This window comes from Catharus ustulatus, chromosome 1 (genome assembly GCF_009819885.2).
Source record: "Catharus ustulatus isolate bCatUst1 chromosome 1, bCatUst1.pri.v2, whole genome shotgun sequence".
In the NCBI taxonomy this organism is placed as follows: domain Eukaryota; kingdom Metazoa; phylum Chordata; class Aves; order Passeriformes; family Turdidae; genus Catharus; species Catharus ustulatus.
In genome coordinates this window covers 112,610,461-112,631,633 of record NC_046221.1, presented here as the reverse complement: position 1 = coordinate 112,631,633, position 21,173 = coordinate 112,610,461, and the positions used below count along the sequence as shown (strand labels likewise).

General features: G+C 39.7%; 2 protein-coding genes across 2 annotated transcripts in view; one reads left to right on the top strand and one right to left on the bottom strand.

Annotated features, from left to right (window-relative positions):
• NPC1 (NPC intracellular cholesterol transporter 1) overlaps positions 1-4,523 on the top strand; it is a 28,411-nt gene extending 23,888 nt beyond the window's left edge. The window contains exons 21-25 of the mRNA XM_033054420.2: positions 26-226; positions 990-1,221; positions 2,242-2,355; positions 3,120-3,282; positions 3,910-4,523. Of these exons, the coding sequence (XP_032910311.1) occupies positions 26-226; positions 990-1,221; positions 2,242-2,355; positions 3,120-3,282; positions 3,910-3,992 (793 nt within the window). The 3' untranslated portion in view covers positions 3,993-4,523. The remainder of the gene's footprint in view (positions 1-25; positions 227-989; positions 1,222-2,241; positions 2,356-3,119; positions 3,283-3,909) is intronic.
• Positions 4,439-21,173, bottom strand: RMC1 (regulator of MON1-CCZ1). The gene is made up of 20 exons (XM_033054430.2): positions 20,942-21,173; positions 18,265-18,341; positions 16,950-17,034; positions 16,537-16,593; positions 15,382-15,468; positions 14,069-14,209; positions 12,370-12,473; positions 11,811-11,900; positions 11,031-11,136; positions 9,623-9,734; positions 8,573-8,617; positions 8,109-8,162; positions 7,703-7,831; positions 7,275-7,381; positions 6,432-6,551; positions 6,162-6,239; positions 5,895-5,999; positions 5,741-5,809; positions 5,368-5,593; positions 4,439-4,616 (listed from the first exon to the last, which is right to left on the bottom strand). Exons 1-20 carry the CDS (start codon positions 21,167-21,169, stop codon positions 4,537-4,539), a joined length of 2,100 nt encoding a protein of 699 aa, XP_032910321.1. The 5' UTR covers positions 21,170-21,173; the 3' UTR covers positions 4,439-4,536.

Genomic DNA, 21,173 nt, shown 5'->3' with positions numbered 1-21,173 from the left:
ATCTGATATGTACCTGTTTTTGTAGAGGACATGCTGCATATTACTCTGCTGTCAACTTTATAAACAACAAAACTGAGGTTGGAGCCACTTACTTTATGACTTACCATACTGTACTGAAAACATCGTCTGATTTTATTGATGCTATGAGGAAAGCTCGGATTATAGCAGACAATATTACTGAAACCATGGGCATCAAAGAGAAGAACTACCGGGTGTTTCCATACAGGTATGTTTAGATCTTTCTTGCCTTGGTGACAAATACTTGAGCAATGCAGAAAGGTGCTGGCTAATAACATATTAGAAACCTGAGTTTTGTCTAACAGAAGGTAATGCAGACTTGGGGATTTCTAGTAAAACTAGGAAGATAAAATTTGTATCCATAGCACTGGCCTCTTCGTACTGTCATTAACTTAAATCCTTCATTGTAAAGGTAGATCTGACTCAATTTTGGGGCATTTCCTAGCTTTCATAGCAGGATTTAATAGTTCAAACATAAGCAAATATATTGACATGGGTAGCTGCAAGCTGTGATGTGAATGTATCGACTTCAAATAAGTTATTAAAATGTAAGGCAAATGCAGCAGCAATGTCAAGTATAGGACAGACTAAAATTGAGTTAGAGTTGACATCTGTACATCTGAGATACTGATCTCTGCATCAAAGAATCCTACCTGTACTTATGGTCCATCTGCAGTAGCTCCCACAGATATGACAATGGATCTGAGTACCTACCTTCTGGTAGGTAGCTGCTTATATTGGAATACGGGAATTACACTGACTTCAAGACCACAATCTGTATTTGACTTGTCAGTGAGGAATTAACTCCTATGGAATGCTGGGTGTTGCATGACATTCCACTGATACAAGGAAGCCAGGTTCTGTTGGTGACTTTTGTCAGGGGGAGCTACTTTATCCTTAGCACAGAAGCTAATCTAATATTAGCATATAAAAAGGAAGATGGCTAATGACAACCTCTCTTTTTTCTACAGTGTGTTTTATGTCTTCTATGAACAATACTTGACAATTGTGCACGATGCTATCTTTAACCTCTGCATCTCTTTGGGATCAATATTTCTGGTGACAACTGTGCTTCTTGGTTTTGAAGTATGGGCTGCTGTTGTGGTTTCAATAACTATTGCTATGATAATCGTCAACATGTTTGGAGTGATGTGGCTCTGGGGCATCAGCTTGAATGCAGTTTCATTAGTAAATCTTGTCATGGTAAGTCAAGACCTCTCTTTGCTTCTGTTTCCAAGCTTTGAACAGTTCTGTGTGCTACATACATACTTGTGATACTGAGCAGTATTCTGCTACTAAATTTAGACAGGCCTTTGAACAGTAGTGGAACTATCTTAACACATCTAGAAAAAGAGAAAACAAACAAGTTTATTCTGATAACTGATCTAGTACTAGTAAGATACAGCAATTGAACTGAAGCTATACTGCATCTGGTGGAGGTCACTTGTTTTGCAGCAACAGCTGCATTACTGCTGTCTAGGCTAGGTGCTGCTCCACATCAGCACAGGTGGCTCATGCTGAAGGGGAGGATGCATAAGTTTGTCTTAAGACTTCTGGTGTATTTATGTTCTACAGAATAGATCTGGGATGTGCTAGCATGTATATTGTTCCTGCGTAAATGGATGAGATCATTTGGGCAAAGAAAGCCTTGGTAAAGCACTCCAGAACTAGCTCCAGCAAGCAGCTATTGGTTGCTTGAGCTTGCTGTCTTCTCCAGAGGTTTGTGGGTCTGAGGGTTAGTGTAAACTTGGCCCATGTTACAGTCAGATGTATGTTCAAGCAAGTCTGCTAAGATCAGCGAAGTGTTCAGTTAGTGTTGTAAATGACTGATCAGCTGAATTGTCATGGTATCAAATTAGGGTGTATATTCAGTGTTGTTCTAAAGCAGTATTATTGCAGTTGATAGTTGTAAACTGATTCTAATGTTCAATGTTCACTGTGTGCACTGCATCAAAGCCAACTTGCTTCAACCTCAGGAAACTTGACCTCTGAAACAACCTCATGTTCCACTTCCTGTTTGATTGTGTGTTAGTAGACTGGTGGTAAAACACCACTCAGTGCCTGCAACAGCCTCTGGGAAGCAACACTAAGATTGTAACTTCCCGTGGTACTTTAACCTTGGGGACTGATGACAGCTGCTAGGAATCTTTCTAGCCCATCCAGAATTCTGAGTAGAGACCTTGCCATCAAAGTGCTCATCTAACTGATGTTTTCACTCTCCAGAGCTGTGGTATTGCTGTGGAATTCTGCAGTCATGTGACAAGGGCATTCACCATCAGTACCAAGGGCAGTAGAGTGGAGCGTGCGGAAGAAGCTCTGTCTCACATGGGCAGCTCAGTGAGTACCTGCTGGGTGGGGAGAGTCAAGTGACAGCCTTACTGTTTTAAGAAATGTTGTAGGTGACAGTCTTAAGTCATAAAGATGGCCTTGCTTTTTCTTTTTGGAATGCTTAAAGTTCTTAAGGTCAACATAGGCTTCTACTAGTAATAGGGGTAATGATGACTCATTTTTAATCTGATGTTACTATTACCTAATAGTAGAGGAGAGCTAAATGCTTTAGCTGAACTGGTCATTTGGATGAACCTCAAATTGTCCCATTAAAATTCAAGTGTTTCTCTTCCAGAAAGTCAGAGGTGATGAGGAAAGGTGGTTGTGAATATGGGATGCAATTGGAGTTTGTAGAGAACAAGCAGGACTCAGTGTTTAGGCAGTACTGTCACGTCACTTAAAGACTAAGTGACGTGTATGGGGTTGGAATGGACAGTTCTTTTTGATGTGTGTACCACAGCCAGGTAAGGAACTTCACTGGAACGAGTTAAATTGAGTAATGATTTTCACTTGTATCTGCCTGAAGCAAAAATTAATTAGGTGGCTGCACAGATCAGAGTGGATTTTTAATCATACTGAGCCTGTCCTGTGGGACCAAAAACATGAATTCTTCTTCTGAGTGCATCTTGATTTAGTTCTAGACTGGCAGGGCAGGAGGTATACTGCATATGGGAGCCTTAGATGACACAGAAATGTTACCAAATGCTAAATACTTGAAGGAAATTGATTACTTAAACCCCTGCTTATAACTTAAACACTTTTTTTATTGCCAGGTTTTCAGTGGTATCACACTGACCAAATTTGGAGGAATTGTAGTATTGGCTTTTTCCAAATCTCAAATCTTCAAGATCTTCTACTTCAGGATGTATCTAGCTATGGTTGTGCTGGGAGCAACACATGGACTGATATTTCTTCCAGTTCTGCTTAGTTACATAGGTAAGAGGTGACAGTCTGCATTATACCACACTTCAAACAAAAGTAGCTGTTTGTGGACTTTCCATGACAAGGAAAGGTTTGCAGAGATGGAAAGCAGCACTTGAACGTGCCTCTCTCATCCAAGTGGCCGTCCTTTGGAAAGCAAAGGCTGACTGGTGGCATTGCAGGCTCACTGTTGTGGGCTTGCTGAACTGAATCAAGCATAGCCTGGCCCATGTGGTTAAATTTTACTGTGCTTTGTAAAGGTGACTGCTGGGCCCCTGTGGCCCTAGAAAGCAGAATGATTAGGTGTTTCAAATGGGGCCAGGATAGTGGGTGGAAGCAACACACTTCCTGTGAGTCACTGTTCCCGCATTTGCAGAAACAATCTTGCCTTGCAGTGAGGATGGTCCAGGCACTGTCCTCTTGAATTTGAAATGCATGCATAGTGCCTAAAGGTAGACTTAAACTGAGCCTTACTTAAAGGGCTTAAGACTGATGGGGATTTATCTACCACTGCCTTTGTCGGGGCTGACAGCTATCAACAGCTGAGCAGAAGCCTGTTTCTGAATGTTAAGCTGGCCCTAGACAGTGATGACTGATCAGGTGAAATGTGGAGCCTTTGGATAACTGTGTTCTCTCTCTCAGGCCCATCAGTAAATAAAGCTAAAACTCGTGCTGCACAAGAGAGGACCAGAGGTACAGAACGGGAGAGACTCCTCTACTTCTAGTTTTTAACAGTGTTCAGTGGACTGCCTGAACTGTGGCTTAGGCCCAACTCCTAAGAACTGAAGCGCAGCAACGTTCTATGACTATCACACTGTAACCACCACAGACTTGACTCCTGCACAGATTCAACTAGAAGATACCAGCTGCAGCTTTAAACTCAGGAAATGCTAAGTGTGGCTCAAGTAACAGTATTACTAAAACTAGATGTGTTAATAAGATTACTAAAACACTTCTGTTTTCAAGAGGTTGCATCTTTTTCTTCCAGACACCTAAACCAGCTGTAGTAAGAGTTGAATAGCATTTTGTCAATGAAATTGAGGTGATGTGTATGAGAATGGACTGCTAAACCACTGACACTAATTTTAAATGCAGGTCAATGCAATTTTTGTCTCTATTTTTAGGGGGAAGCCATCACAAGTTGTAATATTTTTAGTACTATTTGCCAAAATGTCTTGTATATACTTTATTATAAAATAGCAATTTTGTAGTTCAAAAATCTACTTAAATGCAATAAATTAAGTTTATACATTTCAGTGGAAGAGTCTTTCAGAATGTTGTGGGTTTCATGAGAGCTTGTTCTCCAAAAACTTGTTTGAAGAAGGTGACATGTTCTTCACAGTGCTCACCTAAGGGAGACAAAATAAAAGTTCATGTTCACTTTACAACTCAGAAACAAGAACCAAGATTGTGTAGTTTCACTTACTTTCATTTATTGTATTAATTCTTATCTTTAATATGTTTGAGTACTGGACTTGAACAAACAGAAAACATTGGAGTACTGAGGCATTTCCAGCCCTGTGACTGGTATTCTCAAGGTGAAGCAAATGTTTGATCTAGTTCCTGGATCTAGTTTACGTACCTAACCAGCAGATTCACAGCCATGAGAGCCCTTTATTATCAAGATAGAAGAGTATGGGATGGGATGGTGTGCCTACAGACTGATGTAAACATGTTGCTGGTGCAGTTTGGCAGTGTGGCCTGGCTTTTAAAAGAAGAACTATAGCATAAAACAGGCCTTGGATTTCTGTAATTCATGGAAATAGACAATTAAACTAAAAGGTTTCCCAACCTGGTTGCTGACTTCAGGAGAAGGCAGTAAGTGGAGATAATGGCTCTGCTAAGCTAAGCAGTGAGCAACTGCAAGTCAAACAGGTTCATCTACAAGTTTGTTTAGCTCAGCCTCTTTACTCCTGGGTGCAGCAGACAGAGGAGTTAGACAAGCTAATTTGGAACTGTGCTTAGAGGTGAGTATAAAATACAGGCCAAAATGTGCCAAGAGTTTTATCATCTAATACTGACTCAACCAGAATGGAAGTGAAACAAGTCTTAGTTGTGTTTGCACAACTCAGTGTCTTGGTCAAACTGCTTATTGCTTACCTGGAGTGAAGCTGGGGTTTCCTCGTAACCGCTGGTTTCTTTGTTCAAAGAATCTGAATATGGTGTAGAACAGCATCTCATCCTCTGCTTGTTTCGCTGCATCGAGGAATTTGCGGGCTGAAATGCTGTCATGTCCTCCAATACCCCTGATGAATCTCAAGGCAGCCAAAACTTGGTGTTTGGACAACAGAACTTCCACTATTTCATCGTTTGCTGTGGAAAGTCTCTGTGAAGTCAATCACAGCTGTAAGACAATGCTTCTAATGCATGCAAATGATTGATGCTAGTTAATGACTTCAAGCCTGGTCAGGGAAGCTGTTTGACCAGTCTAACCCACATGTGACATGGAGTTACTGGAGTCAGAAATGCTTACTTTTAACATGTCCAGTGAGAGCTGATGTGCAGGAGGGTAAATGCTTTCCAGGGACAGCAGCAGACAAGCCTAGGGCAAAAGCAGAAATAACCTTAAAATTCTGAAGACTTCCCACCTCCCTCACTATCTTATTTGAGCTACTTGTCTTACATACCAAGGGCTTTGAGTCACTGAGCACATGGTACTGCAGAAACTGATGGAGCATGTAGAACAAGTTGTGTTGAACAAGGGTTTTGATAACCAGCTCATACAAGTAGTGCTGTGAATGTAGGAAGAAGACAATCAGAGGTATGTCTCTATATGTATTTTTACAATCTAAAAGTCAATATTGTATAGAACTTATATATGTGACCAAGACTGGACTAAAACTGAATGTAATTTCATGGAGTGGGGCAGTGTACTTAGCACAAATGTGATTTACCTGAACTGCAATCTGGAACTGGTTGAGAGAGCGAATATATTCCATCAAGACAGCTATAGTGAACTTGTGAGGTGCTTCCTGGACAAAGAAGAAAGCATTAGGTGGAACTTGCATAGCTTCTCTGTTAACCCCATAAGAATAGGCATCAAAATACCCTAATCCTAAAGTTTCCTGCAGCCAATTTCAAGCCATCAACTTAAGTTGGCTGATCTGAGACTGCTGCCAAATTAGCCCTTAAATTTATTTCATTAGCCCTTAAAATTAGCTTACCTTCTTCTCTGTAAAAACAGATAAAACATGTGTGTACATATCAGACTGGTCAATAACTGCTTGAGTGCGGACAGGACGTTTCAGGAGTGGATTACTTCTACTCAGGCCTGTTTCTACCACCTAGAGAAAAAAAAGTCTTTCAGAAAGAAAACTGTGGTGTAGTACAGTTCTGAGTCCATCTCAGTTGTACAGACTGTTTTCTGTTTCAAACACAACTCTAAACTTGTTGTGTTAACAAGGAAATTCTTATCTGTGGTCATGCTATATTAGATGCATCTTGTTCAGTGGGGCTTTCATGTTAAATTTAAAACTGCTTTTTAAAGTTACATAAATACAGCTGCTCTTATATTCCCCAAAGCCAGGGGAGGAATCTAACTACACTGACACAGGCCCTCAGGCTTAGAGGAGTTTTGAGTATGTGACTGTACTCTGAGTTAGTGCTTGAATTTGGTACTTTAACAGAAGTAACTGAGATGTAGCAGGAGAGCCTGTTATGCCATGATACAGTGTACAGCAAATTCAGTGCTTTGGAAACCAAGGTAGTAGTTACTGATTCAAAATTGCTTTTTCAGCTTCTACCTTCTCTCTGCTTTCAAGCACTGGGATAACTGTTAACTCATCCCTCTGGAGATAAGCTATGCAGCACCTCCCACACAAGTGTCAAGTGGGGGTCTTAATATATTTTCCTCAGTGGACTTTTACTTGTGATCCTGAGGCAGTCAGGACCTTTTGGGATAAGCCCAAATTTCCCAAATAAAAAGGAGACGCCTTCACCTTGATGCCACCTGAAAAGCAAAAAGCAATGTCCTGTCTTTGTAAGCTGCTGTAACTAACATGGTTTACCATCGTATAGCTTTGCTCAGCTTCCAAGTACTTCTTATATTCATGATTCAGTTTGTCAAAAACAGTGGCAATCACAGACAGTGATCCTCTTTCTGGCTCACTGAGCACTGAAAGGTAAAAAGAAAGAACTATGAGGAGAAATAACCAGGCGCCTGAATGTTGCCATTTTAAAAAGGTGATCTCTACTCTCTATCTAATTTTTAAGAAACACTTTCAATCATGTGAAGTGGTGGGGGAAAGTTGAATTTTTCATGCTGTTAAATTCCTTCAGAATAGTAACTGAGGGTAGTTGAGGCAAATGACATTCTAAGGATCAAGGCACCTTCAGAGGTAATCTCAAATCTAAGAACAGCTAAGCTAACTTGGGTGAGTATTTATGAATAAGAAGTATTGTACTTTCAAGATACAGAAAACACACTTGAACTTACTTTGAGAGCATACAGACAGGATAACCATTTTGCATTCTTTTCTTTGGAGAAGAAAATCCATTAGTTTTCCTTTATCTAACAAGAGGTTAACTACAGGTTCAAGTTTCACCTGAAGACTCCAGAGGTAACCTGGATTTGAAGGAGTAAAGAAAGTGAATTGCCTCATACAGTACAGCCTAGACATACATCTTTTCCACCCTTAAATGAAAACACAGAAATTGTTTATTTGCCTTTCTGACCTCATTTTAGAGCAGCATTACCCTTGAAAAGTTGTAGCAGAGACAGTTAATGCTGTTATCACTACTAAGAGCAATCAACTCAGCAGCTGTACCTAATAAGTCACTTTCAAGTGTAAACTAGCTATCCTGATATTGAATAGTGTGGAGTCCAAGAGCTCACCACTTACCTTCACTTGCACTGATGATAATATCAGGTTGAAAGACAATCCACGAAGAAGAATCTAAATGTTAAGGTTTTAACATCTATATTAACACTGATGCTAAACTGTTTCTCCTGAATTTACATTACTGTAGAAAAGCAGATCCCATTAACATACTTTCATTTACTGTCACTTATACTTCTGAGGTTTTGAACCATGTTCTTGGGAATGCTATCTTCAATTTTATGGCGTACCTATTCAATAATTTCATACACATCTCAATCAGGAAATGTGGTATTATACTAGACATCAGTATTTACAACTCTGTGAAAGCATTATGAGGCAATTATGAAGCATATTATTTTGTCTTGATGTACATGTGCATAATAGATAAAACTACTCTGTTAAGGAGTCAAGGTAACAAATGCTGCCTTCATCCTCCTTGATACATAGAATGAAGTTCTTACTTTTTGAGAGGATTTAAAGGATACAGAGTTTACACGGAACAGGAGCCTGACTTGTCACAGAAGCTGGGCCTGCAGAAAAAATAACATCTGGTGAAGTAGAGTAGTACTCTGGCAGCTCTCCTATACCAAGTATTTTACACCAAAAAGGTAAGTATGGATTGTAACACTCTAGCATGCAGTCAAAAAGAAAGATCCATTTGTGTAGCCAGATCTACAAAGAAAATATGACACTGAGAAGGCAAACAAATCCTTCACAACATGATTGTTTTTCAGCCAAGGGAAATAATGCATGCAGAAATATTCCAGCTCAAGTACTGTAATTCTAAGTACACAGATTCCATTTGCTGTATTTAAATGTATACTCTTTAAAAGGAAGAGTGGTCTGTACATTCTGATCCTAACTTTTGTTTAATACAAATCTCCATCTGCAGATTTATCATACTTGCTATCAGATGTTAGAGATTTTAATTTGCAAAGGTTTTGTATAGAAGCATCTTTCTCTTCCACAAAGAGAACCTCACTGCTTTATCACCTGCTGGTGAAACTATGCTCAGGCCATTTCTACACTCCCAACCTGAGGGTAACTACCTGTCACACTTCTAGGACTGGAGAATAGAAAGGTAATCCAAGAAGAATCTAAGCATTTAAGTCCTAACACTGATTGTAGCATTACTTCTAAACTGGTCCCAAACTTGATTCTGAGCTTGTATTGCCTTTCAGCCTCTAACTTCCTAAGTCACATAGTCCTGACTTAAGCCAGAAAAGCGTAAAGTGCTTTTGAGCACCCATAAGCTTGGAGAGCCATGGCCAAAAAACTCCCTGAACCCAACAGTTTTCAAGTGTAAAAGCAAAGTACTATAAGGAAGCATGAACCTTAAACAGCAACTCTTCTGTAGTTGACACACATTTGGAACATTAACTTCTGCTCAATTGCTTCTTACCTTCTTCCTTCTTCACCCTCTCAAATATGTATAACTGAAGTGTGAGTAACCAGTGTTAGCACTCCTGCATGTGAGCTGTTACATTTAAGTACCCTTGCTAAGTGTTCGGTTATTCATTTTATAGTGGTTCTACCTGCTACAGGTATTTGATAGGGTTGTATTGATCGAGGTGGAAGTACAAACTGATGGATGGTTGTGGACCCATCAAATTCTCCTTTTAGCTTGATGTCAAAGATAACTGAAGTCTGCAATTAAAAAGAGGAAGTTAGTATTGACAAATGTGAATCACCATCCATTTACATGTATTCGGTCTCCTTTTCACATTTCCATCTTGTATTCTCTGTTAGAATCACAGAATGGTTGGGGTTGCAAGGGATATACTGGGGTTGATAACATTTTTCACTGATCAGGCTGCTCAAGGCCCCATCCAACCTGGCATTGAACCCCTTCAGTGATGGGGCATCCTGTTCCAGGATCTCACCACCCTCCCTGTAAAAAGCTGTATCCCATCTAAATCTATCTCCCTTTGGTCTAAAACCACTGCCCCTAGAACTGTCACTACATGCCCTAGAAAAAAGTTTCTCTCAGTCTTTTTTGCACAGCACATGACTGACACTGCATAGTTAAGGATGCTAGAAACGGAGGAAAACTGTCTATCTTCCTCTGATATCCTCATATTTCTACAGTTCAGTCTTGTTCAACTCAAGTCACTAACACTTCTACCCAGTATGGAGCACCAGGGAAAACAGCTTTGCTTTCAGTGCCAGTGAAACTTCAATTACTGGTGTCTCCCAAAGGCAAAGTGAGAAATATTTTCTGGGTTTCTACAGTCATGTTTATAGCTTGACCAAAACACTGGGGAGGAAATGCTCTGGGTTAAATGCTAATGTGTAGAATTAACACGAAATAGAACTGAAACATCAACTAATGCTCCCAAGGAGGTAACTGCACCAGTGCTTGAAGTTGTCCAAGAAAAGATAATTCTAGAAGTTCAAGCCTTTTCCCAAGTTAAGAGCAAAGTACCACTTTAGCTTAACCACCGACCAAGCCTTGATGCTGGGACTGCAGACAAGAAGTTTTACCTGTGCTACCAGAAGGTTTGTGTTCATACAAGTTTTTATACAGAGCCAGGCCTTCAGACTAAAGGAGTGTAAGTTTGTGTCACAGAAACATTATCAGTCGAATGTTTTGATACAAGGTTTCCCACGATTAATAATTTAGTATCCAATTCAACTCCACCTCTTTGTATAATGCCTTAAAAGCCTACACAGTGAAGCAGCAAAGCATCATAAAAAACTGACAAGAAGCATAAACAGTGTAAGAAAAAAGCAGGCATTACCAGCAGCCCTGATCATATGTTAGCCCATCAAGATAAAAGGATAAATTTGAAACTCTTGCAGTGTTATGGTTTTATTCCTGCAAATACTCTGGCTTTTGGCCAAGCTAAGCCCAAAGAATAGTAATTTTTAAATTAAATTATTAGGTTACTAAAACCTGCCCATAACTTCTCAAAGTTACAGCACAACACAAATAAATCAGACCTCAGTATCCTGATGATGTACTACCACCAAGTTATCCACTACATTCAGTGCAAACTTCCCAGTTCTGTTCAGCTTTAAAATATGTGTCTTCTTACAGGTGCCCTCTCTATGGAAACAAAGAGAAATGAGAACCGGTCAACAAGCCTGTTTAGACTATAAAAGATGTCTTTTTGTCCTAGTTTTGCTGGGACTCAGTTTATTTTCTCCCTAGGAAATATTTTCTCCTGGTACAGTGCTGTATTTTGGATTTAGTATGAGAATAACACTGATAGGACACTGATGTTTTAGTTGTTGCTAAACAGTGTTTACTCTAGTCAAGTGTTTAGTGTTTACTCTAAGTCAAGGACTTTTTTGCTTCCCAGGCTCTGCCAGCGAGCAGGTGCTTAAGAAGCTGGGAGGGAGCAGGGCCAGGAGAGCAGATGAACTGGCCAAAGGGATATTCCATACCCTAGGACATCATGCTCAGTGTATAAAGTGGGGGAAGTTAGCCAGGAGGCACAGACCAGTGCTTGGCGCAGGCTGGGTAGTGAGCAGTTGTTACTGTGTCACTTGTTTTTCATGGGTTTTATTCCATCCTCCACGCGCTTTTCATTACTACTAGTTTTTACTTTATTTCATTTATTAAACTGCTCTTAACCTATGAGTTTTGCCTTTTTCTGATTCTCCTGCCCCTCACACCAGGGGTCTGGGGGAGCAGCTGGTGGTATTTAGTTGCCAGCTGGGGTTAAACCACAACAATGATAGGTGAACTGCAACTAATGTTCTTCATTCTGCTCTTACCTGGGTAAGTGATAGAGCACTACTTCTGCTCCTGTACTGTTGGAAGTCCTTGAGTGATGCCTCAAATAGAGAACATAAAGCTGCCCATATCTAACAAGACAACAGGATTAAAGCATTATTTTCAATTAAGAGCTCTACTAGTCTCTTAGAGTCAAACATTTTATCCTAAAAGATGATATGAGATTAACTAAGTCAGGTAATCATTTAATTAAAAGAGAAAGATTAAACAGTACTTGATAAACATGGCCTATACTCATGCAAGTTAAGCATCTGTGAACAATTCCTCTATCAAAATATCAACTAAAAATTGAAACATTCTCCACACTTCTGTGGTAATCCAGAACAATTTAATGTGAGATTTCTCCATTTGCTTTCCCTCTCCACCTTGCCCCAAGAAGGTTGTTTAGATGCTTTGTTCAAGGTAGTAACTGAAGTGCTTTAAAGCAATAGCACTGCTAAAATAAGAAAGAAGTGCAGCCATTGCAATGTCCTTGTCTTCTCCTGGCATTCCCAAACTGTCCCACCTTCCCAAGAGAGATCTGATGTGTGAGATACATACATTGTAGCCATAGCAATATCTCTTTCAGAAAGGCTGAGCTTGGATGACTTGGGTGCTGCAGGTAACTCGATTTCGAATTTTGACAGTTTTGACATGGTCCCGCTCTGTTAAACAGCAAAACAAGAACTGTCACGACCTGAACCAGAAAGGGACGAGCGGCCTCTGCCCAAACGCTGTATCAGCAGCGCCCCCACGAGGCCAAGGGCGGTCATACAACAAAAGAAAGAGTTTTGTGCTTTCTTTCCTAAAATATCACCCAAGTGATTCTTAATACACACTTCTGTAACTTCAGAAGCTTTATCGTCTTGATTTCATTACTTCAGCTACAAAAATTTTTATATTTTAATTAATTCAAGACAAATTTGTGTGCAAATCCCATGTACAATTGGTCTGGAGATCTCAAACAGCAGCTCTCAACTTACTTTCCCTCTTGCAGGAAAGTGGATGCTCCAACTCCTACATAACTGCTTCCTGGGAAGGAGAAAATATCACTACTTCCTACCAGTCACAGTCTCCTTTAGTGCCTGCCCTATACTTACAGCATATTCCTTCTCCTGCCCAAGGCTTCCACTTTCCTCTTCCTCTTTTCTATGAAATTTATATTTAAGCAAGTTTTCAGAGTTTCCAAAGCTTCTACTGAAATTCACTTCCTGTTCTTACTGATTCATTCTTAAATGTGAAGTGTGAATGCTACAGAACTATTTCCTTTGCCAGATCTCTATTTTCAAGTATTACTTTAGTGCAAGACCTTTCTCAGGAGATCTTTAAATATTACCTTCTGAACACAAGATAAAAATTATTTAGCTTCAAGCTACAACTTGACACAAAATGTGAAGCAGGGGGAAAATAACTCAAGCTGTTAAAAAGAAAACTGTGAAAGACTAGTAGGTTCCTCCCAGCCACCTAAGGGAACGTCATTTCAGGATGCAGTACAGACCCTGCAGAAGATTAACACAAACCAGGAAACCCATGTGATTAAGATGCTTTTTAATCCCTTCCCTTAAACTGCCACAGAAATCTTCCTAATCCATGGACAAGAGCAAGAGAAATGCTGTAGCTCTTTTCCTCATTTTTAAAACCACCTGACTGCATCATTAACTGAAAATAGATTCTGCTTTTCACAACACACTTTTTCCAAGATAAAAATATTTTTCCAGTAACAGGAAGTGCTGCCCACAGGGAAGAACACCAAAAAAAAAAAAAAAAAACTACAGTAGACAAAGCCCTCCCCAGCTTGGGACAGCAGTTGTTTTTGAAGTGTTACCTTTTTTCATTACAGTCATATTCGGAAGGTTATAACTATAATCAAAGGGAAAGGCCCTAATTTTTTCTTTATCATACTACAGAGACCACATGTTCATATTAAAAGTAAACCATAAATACTAATTTAAGTGAAAAAAAAGATTCTTTGAAGACATTTGAGTCACAAAATATTTAATCACCACCAATTTTTTCTTTCCTTTCTCAAGGTCATCTGTCCAGCCTTGTCTGGACACACATCTTTCCAAAGAGCATGCAAGAAAGAGTAAATTGCCTCATTTCAAGCTATCACCTCGGAGCTACCTTATATATTTGCTTATTGTCATATAAGGATGTGAACATATACACCTCTTAGAAAAGATTCAAGCAATAGAATATTTGGATGAGGAAGCAGTTTAGGAAAAAATGAAAATGACAAGTTTGGAACATATCCCTTTACCTTGAAATAGAATGGCTGCAGGACATTGCCAAGGACAGTGGTTGAAAGAAGGATAACAGAGCTCTCTGGACAATACATGTACCAATTGACATTAATACTCTGATTCTTCAGGAGCTTTAAACTTCGCTTCTCTGGCAATACCTGGAAACAAAAAATATTAGCATTCTATTACCACCGGGATTCCAACAGCATAAATGGCAATGCACAGGAGCAAGGAATGTTAAGCAACAACAGTTAAGTGTAAAGGCATTTACCATGCTAGAATTAAAAATCAGAAACCTGAAAATTATAGCTGAGGCTCCACTTTATTGTAGCTAAGGAAATATTATACATCAAATCCAAATGAGCTCAAAGGTGTGTTTTTCCACTCATCCAGATCTGGGTGTAAATTCTGTGCACAGTAGAGAAAACGCCTGGCTTGATACAATTAGTGAAGTTTTATTAAAAAGTTCTTCTTACAATATTCTTGCCTTCACTCCCCAGCTTCCTTAATCATTTATATTTTGAGAACCAAGTATATAAATAAATTTTCTTCATTTCAAGGGCTTGAATATCCTCTCTTTTAAAAGACACTTATTTTATTCAGTCCTTTTACCTGCAGGGCTGACATCCATAATTCTTTCAGGTGCTAAATATATATTTTCCCCCTCAATCAGCAGGAAATAATGCTGCTTTCTCAGTTACTTTCTTTAGTACTAGTTATTAGTAACAGTAATTATGATAAACATTATATCTTAGCTCTAGGAGCAAAACTATTGGGAAGTGCACAACTTTTTTTTTTTAGGAAGTGTTTAAATATCCCTCATCATGAATGTTAGAAAGGGTTATTTATTCATCAGACATCTTTGAAAACATATGCGAATGAAATTACACATCACACAGAGGAACTCAATGAGGTCACCACAGGAGAAAGCTGCAAGTTGCAGAAGGGTACTAGCTAGTCAATTATTAGTTCTTTGCCACCTTTTAAGTATTTACACATCTTCCCCAAAGCTGATTTGTTTTGCATGAAGTGGTATTTCACATTAGATTCAAATACTCATTTCCATACAAGCCAAGAGCATCTCTTAATCTAAAGTTCTCAACGCTTAGTTGAGTACTTCTTTATACAAGGTCTTAAAACCTGTAAATGAGAAATTTGCCCTGCCCTAAAAATTTTTGAATTGTAGTCTGCAAACCAAATGCCAGAAATTGTTTTTTTTTTTTGCAGTACACTTTCTCAGTTACAGAGACAAAAAAAGAATTCAAATATGCTGTTACAAATTTACATTTTCAAATCTCTAAGCATGTCCTACAGGATTTATTTGTATTACCTGGTAGAATTCAATTCCTTGATCTGTGATGAAGACAATTTCTGTAGAACTGGTCCAGCAGAATCCTAGAATATTGGCATTCTTTGTCTTTTAACAAACAAGCAAACAAACACTCTTTTACTTGGAAAAATTAACTTTTCAGGTAAACTAATATTACTAAATGAAGAACATGAGACCAAAGGCAATTTAGGTATCCAATCTCTGGAGTTATGGCCAACCAGACACCCAGCATATATCAGCTGCTTTTATAAAGCATTCCCAAACTACATATGAACTATAATTTCTGCACGATCTGGATTTTTGGCAGTATGTAAGATTTACAAGTTTATTACAATCAAATTTTATTTTCATCCTAGATATAAAACTAAGTTCCTCTGCTTCAAACTCTACTGCTAATTCAGCCAGTTTCTGACATGAAAAGCAGGAAGACATGTTGAGAGAAACTAAAACTAAGTGGAAGAATTTGCCATGACTTCACACAGAATCTACTACTATTACACTCAGAAGTTTCATTACCATAAAGTTTTTGCTAGAATGATTTACTTAAACTCCTAGTCCTAAATAATGAAGCAGACAATGTTTCAACTTTAAAGACTACAGGGATAAAAGGATCTGTGCTAATCAGATGCATAAAAATTTACTTTGGCATTCCATTGCCTGAAAATGTAATTTGTTTTAGTTAAAAGTTGGAAAATACCAAACAATGACAATGGTACTTGTTTCTGGTAAATAATCATCAAAAATTAGAAGGATTATTAAAAAATGGCAAACATCATATGAAAACTAGTAATAGCTTACCATTACTGTTTAGTGACATTAGGAAAGAACATCCACACTAACATATCTGGCACTAATATAATCACTGTTCACTGTTTATGTATCATCAGCATTTTCTCTCTTCTCTTTCCAAATCTTGAAATTTGTTTACCCCACAGCACTTCTGCTCCCTCTAGGAAACAATTACATTCACAAGCCAGGGAAGTTTTTTCTGGTACTGTGAACACCTGTTTGTTCACTCAATTTCAACAGACCGTAGTGCCTACATATCTCATTTCCTTGATGTGTTTTGAAAGATACCTCAATTAATTCTCTTGTAGTCACCAACCTAACACCAGAGTTTCACTTAAGCATATAAGCTTGGGACATTTAACTCACCTTACATTCCTGTGTATATTCTAGCTGAGGGCTATCTGGAATAAAATTCAAAAAATCCTGCAAAAACACCCATTAAGTGTATTAGCAATTATGAAGCACAGACAAGATACATATAAAGATACCAAAAAATAGGTATTAGTTTATCAAATTGTTTTGGATGTGAAATATATACAGAAGAAAAATTTATGTTCCATCTCACCCTTGCCAGAGTTTGTTTCCCCTTATACTTTTTCTTTAAATATTGACAAGACATCAGCGAGGCCTGACCAGCCTCTCAGGATGATGGAGGAATTTTCACTACAGCTGTAGCTAGCCAAGAGATTTCCTGAACAGGATTTTACTCAAAGGCTTTTACTCTGGAAGTAGAGGATTTCCAGCTCCAATTCCCTAGCTACAGGGTATAGGTTTCTTACCACACTCTTCAAAGTTCTCTGCACGGCCAGGATCTTATTCCCCAAGGAAAATTTGATGCACTTCACTTCTCCTTTATCCTCCATCCTATACAGAAAGAAACAGAAGTTATGGAAATATAATCTAAAATAGTTTCTTAAAGAATATACCCTAAGAAAAGACAATGACAGAGAAAAAAATGTGTAATGCAAATGCTTTGGAATACAGATTATTTTTAATGAAGACTATTACTCTTGCCTGACTAATATATTCAAAACCCAGACTGACAGAAATGGCAGTTCACTCTTCAGAAGTCCTGAACCCATCAATCACAAAATCATGGCTAAGGTCACACAAATTAGCACCTGAAATCACTGCAAATGCTGAGCTCTGTTGGTTTGTGATGTGGAAGTCTTGTGAACTATCCAAACCTGCATCCTCAGTTCTGTGACACCAGCATCCTGCAATCTGCTCTGTTACTTCCAGAACTACTGCTAGTTGACACAAGCCTCCTTGCGTTTCCACTAGGGACTGCTTCCCTCTGAAAGAACTTCTGACAATAAAAGGAGTGAGGCTGTTTTCACACCATTAAAATAAATAAAAAAGTATTCTTACCAAGCTAGCATCAGCACAGTTGGCATGAATAAGGCATATAGTTGCTCCAGCATATGTTATTAAGTCAGGCCAAAGAGAGACACAGTCAAGTACGAAAACAGTGGAACATCATGAAGTTTACTGAGTATTTTCAGCTCCTATGCAATATCCAAGAGATCACAGTAAACTCATCTTGATTACAAATTGCTTCATCCATATTTGGATTGACATGGAATAAAGTAATACTTCCTTACACATGCATGGCAGAATACAAAGAGCCATCACTCTTAAAAGAGACATAGTTTACTGTTGTCAAATTCTGCAAAAATGTTTCCAGAAGAAATGGAAGACATAGAAGAAGCCAATTCAGATGAAACAAGGAACAGAATGTTGAGAACCCTATATCTAGGTTTGGATGCTGTGTCTGAATCACAGACCTCACTTGCTAAACTGTATCCTTGGATAAGTCATTGCTGCTGTAGGAATCACCTCTCTCACATGTACAACATGTTTTAATAAAAGACTGTTGCTGAAAAAAAAGAAGCCACAGGTAATTACTTTTTTCCTCCAGAAGACCATAGAGAGGGAAAAGTATACCCTCTTATTGCAAGATTATATTTAAGAACAAATCAAAATATGATCACAACCCCTTGTAAGTTTTATGACTGAATTACTGTGGATCAGGACTAAGCACCACATAATTTGAAGACTGCACCATTCTATCCCAAGACAGAAGTGCCTTACCTGAAGGAAATGGGATTTCTATCCTCCAAACCTTTAACAACAACTCCTGTAGCCCCACCAGATCGAACAGCAAAAACCTACAAAAAAAGTTTTGAACATATATTTAACTCTTTCAAAGTCATAACCTCCACCTGCTTCTTATTCTATAAGCCACACCTTTTAAATTTTTTTACAAGACACAATTTTTCTTCTGCAGATCTGTCAGTTCACACTGAGACAATCTGAAATTCCAAGTTTACTTAGAGTTGTCAGATTGCATGGTACTGCAACAGTCTTGTAGGCATATTCTGAATTACTGGGCAAGTTAAATCAGTAAAAATCTTTATAAGCCTTTATCTTGCTTTTGTTTCTTTAGTTATGTACTAGTAAAAGCATCTAAGACATCAGGGCGTTGTTTAAAACAAAAAGGAACTCAGCTTGGGGATTGGGAAGAGATATAACTCAATTACACAGAAGCTCGATCCTGTCAGAACATGTTATTAAATAGGAGTAGTTTAAGAGTAACCTGGAGATTTTCATGTACCTAAGGAGCTTCAGCCAACATGCCCTAGCACGTGAGAATTCTTTTAGCCCAACTTCACATATATGTGTACAAAACGTGCAACCTGGTAGAGGTATGATATGTATTGAGCTGCAATAAGATAATGAAAAAAAAAAGAATCCTGCTGTTACAAACTTTACCTAGATTGAAAAAAGAAAGTCAGGCAAATGCCTTATTGGTACTTGTATGTGCAGCAGCACTAGGCACACAGATCAGGGCTCAGGGTGACAGGGACATTGTTCTGTAATATCAGCCATGGTGCCAGTCTGCTATGCTCAGGCAGGAAATACAAATGTCAAGATTATAAATTGAAAGCAAATCTACAGCCTTACTAGAATGATAAATACTTAGTTTAACTATTTTTAGTACTATGGAGATATAAAATGAAGGCAACACTCTCTTAATCTTTGCAAGATGAGAAAATTGAGTTGGTGAGACTGGTGTCTCACATGGGAAACTGTCATTGAAATGCTGGTTCCATATGATTCAGACACACACTGGAAATCAAACTATTTTAGATAGCAAGAAAACACAGAGAAATAAATTTAAACTGGAAAATATGAATCATTCAAGTGAGCTCTCAACAACCAGTTTCTATGTAGTTACATCACATCCACACTATGATACAGTGTCTCCTGACAGCGAATTTCAACTGGCCCTCAGAGATAATGGTTTATAAGAAGAAATACCTGGCAAGTGGCCCAATGGAAAAGGACCTGGAGGTGCTGGATGACAGCAGCTGAACAAGAGCCAGAGTGTGCCCAGGTGGCCAAGAAACCAATGGCATCCTGGCCTGTATCAGCAGCAATGTGGCCAGCAGGAATAGGGCAGTGACAGTCCTCTTTTATTTGGCACTGGTGAGGCCACACCTCCAGTGCTGTGTCCAGTTCTGGGCCCCTCAGTTCAGGAAGGTCAGTGAGGGGCTGAAGGCGTCGAGAAAAAGGCTACAGAGATCGGGAAGGGTCTGGAGCACAAGTCCCATAAGAAGTAGCTGTGGGAGCTGGGGTTGTTTAGCCTGGAGAAAAGGAGGCTCAGGGGTGACCTTATTGCCCCCTACAATTCTGAAAGGAGGCTGTAGCAGGTGGGAGTTGGCCTCTTCTGGCAGCCAGTGAGAGAACCAGAAGACATTGCCTTAAACTGTGCCAGGGGAAGTTTATGTTAGACATTAGGAAGAATTTCTTCCCTGAAAGAGTGATTAGCCACTGAAACAGACTGCCCAGGGAGGTACTGGAGTTACCATGCCTGAAGGTGTTTAAGCAAAGACTGGATGTGGCAGTCAGGGCCATGGCCTGGTTGACAAGATGGTGTTCAGTGAAAGGCTGGACTCGACGATCTCAGAGACCTTTTCCAACCTAAATGATTCTGTAATCATTCTGAACAGAGTGCAACAGCAAGAAACACACCCCAGAAATACTGCTCCCTCTCCAAACATGCCACTGATCATGTCCACACGTGGGGCAAAGTATGCCAGCTGTATGGGGAAGAAAGCTTGAAGGTTCTGACTCCATGAATGCCGAGGTCAAAGAACAGCTACAGAAATCAGACAGTGGAATGTATCCACATCTGTGTAAGCCTCATGACAGCCTATGGATCTTTTAGCTATATGGAGCTGAACTTCCAGGATCCCCTACAGAAATTAAGGAGACCTGCTTAAAAGCACTAAAGCCAAGAAATGGCCACTTGGGTCTGTGCCACAAGGAAAGCTTTAATTATTCTTTTTTTAAATTAATATAATGAATTTCAGGAATTGAAAGGGGTGCAAAAAATTCAGGGAAATTAAGCTAACAGCTTAGTGACAGCAAAGTGACAAAGTTTGCTAGTCATGTGGGGACACTTGGAACAGAAAGGAAAAGTGCTGACTCCGATGAATTCCAGAAAGACCTTACGACAGCGAGAGTAAGGCAGGTGATATCCAACCTAATAAATCGGTAAAGCAGAAAAAAAATAAAAATAAAAATAGAAAAAATCTATCGCCTCCAGCACGATGACAGCTCCGAAAGGGGAACAACCGGGCTCATGGCGGGCAGGGAGAAAACCGAAGCCGGGCAGCGAACCAAAGCCAAGCCGGCTGGCAGCAGCGGGCCGGGCTGAGCCCACGGGCCCGGCCCCGCAGCCCCGGCCCGCGGCAGCCCCCACCTGCTTGTTGGCCTCGTCGAAGAACACGCAGTTCACGGGGTTCGCCTTCTCGAAGTGCACGGGCCGCGCGCACAGCGCCAGGTAGCAGCCGCCGCCCTCCGCGCCGCCCCTCGCTCGCCCCTCGCCTTCCTCTCCCCCCGCTGCTGCTGCTGCTGCTGCTGCTGCTGTAGCTCCCGGCGCCTCGCCCTCGGGCGGCCCCGGCGGCTCGCGGCTCATGGCGGCGGCCATTGCC